The following is a 1,080-nucleotide window of genomic DNA, read 5'->3' as shown; positions in this document are numbered from 1 at the left end:
TTTTTTCTTAGCAACTCCTGAACCCGGTGAAGACCCCCGAGTCACAAGAGCCAAGTTCTTCATCCGAGACGAGTTCCTTGTGAGTACGCCCCCCCCTGCCTGAGCGGTGTTAATGAGTGCCTGGTCCCGTTAAAGCCTAACTCTGTGCAGAAGTCGCACATGCACCTGCAGGGCTGACTGTTTAGTGGCGTTGAACCTGATGAACCTTCAGTGTTGGTGCAGTCCACACATGAACAAAGTGTAGCCTGTGATTACTGCGGAGATTCCATTATTTTTTGACAAAAATAGACTTTTCTGGAGCCGTTTCTGTGAATGGACTTGATGCTGTTGTTTACACTGTTGCCACGGCAACAAACAAACTCCAAGACTCTAATAGCATTATTATCTATATTGTTGCTTTATTTTTGGTGCTCTTTAGTGCTCTTAAGAATATTGAGCATTTTTGTGAGCGAGCTTCGTGTTTCTGCGAGTCTCCCTTTTTGTTTCCATAGCAGCCAGCTTCCCCAGCTCAGCTCAGCTCTGCTCTGCCTGGCTTTTTCCTGCGTCTTTGGGTTTCTCTTTCACGATTTTACGATATTAGTGATGACGCCTGGTCGTGTGGATCAGTGCTGCAGATGCACCACTGAAATGCTTTTAGCCAAATCTTCCTGCATTTGTTTGCAGTGAAAGCAGCTAAATAAACAGGATCACACTATAGAAAACATTCCTGTCTGCTCCCTCTGCTGCTGCGTCTTCAGCTGTACACTGACCCTCACTACAGTGTAGTCTTGCTGTTTTACTGATTTACTTCAGTGAAATTATGCAAGTTTTTTTTTTTTTTTTTTATTCTGTGTTTAGCGTCCCGATTGGCTGTAGACTGCTGTCAATCATTCTCCTCCGTACAGAATGAGTTCATATGATCAAATCTACATAAATCTTCTATCACAATCAGATCTTTGTTTTCATTCTTTAATCCTGGACTTTTTTTCTGAAGGTTTGAACTTTGAGAATTTAACCAAAAAAATGAGAAAATGATCATGCTTGTTTGAGAAAAGTGGATAGAATGCAGTGAAATGTTTACAGCCTTAACCCTTTAACTAC

General features: G+C 42.1%; 1 protein-coding gene across 4 annotated transcripts in view; it reads left to right on the top strand.

The window, feature by feature from the left end:
• The window catches only part of gnal (guanine nucleotide binding protein (G protein), alpha activating activity polypeptide, olfactory type), a 62,613-nt gene that overhangs the window by 59,431 nt on the left and 2,102 nt on the right, over nt 1-1,080 (top strand). For 3 of the 4 annotated variants that reach the window (XM_024281664.2, XM_024281681.2, XM_036216398.1), the window contains exon 11: nt 12-79. In XM_024281664.2, the coding sequence (XP_024137432.1) occupies nt 12-79 (68 nt within the window). Of the gene's footprint in view, nt 80-1,080 lie in introns of all 4 variants that reach the window. The other variant, XM_024281674.2, reaches the window with a different exon arrangement.

This window comes from Oryzias melastigma, linkage group LG17 (genome assembly GCF_002922805.2).
Source record: "Oryzias melastigma strain HK-1 linkage group LG17, ASM292280v2, whole genome shotgun sequence".
In the NCBI taxonomy this organism is placed as follows: domain Eukaryota; kingdom Metazoa; phylum Chordata; class Actinopteri; order Beloniformes; family Adrianichthyidae; genus Oryzias; species Oryzias melastigma.
The sequence above is the reverse complement of the archived record's forward strand: the minus strand, read 5'-3'. Positions and strand labels throughout refer to the sequence as shown.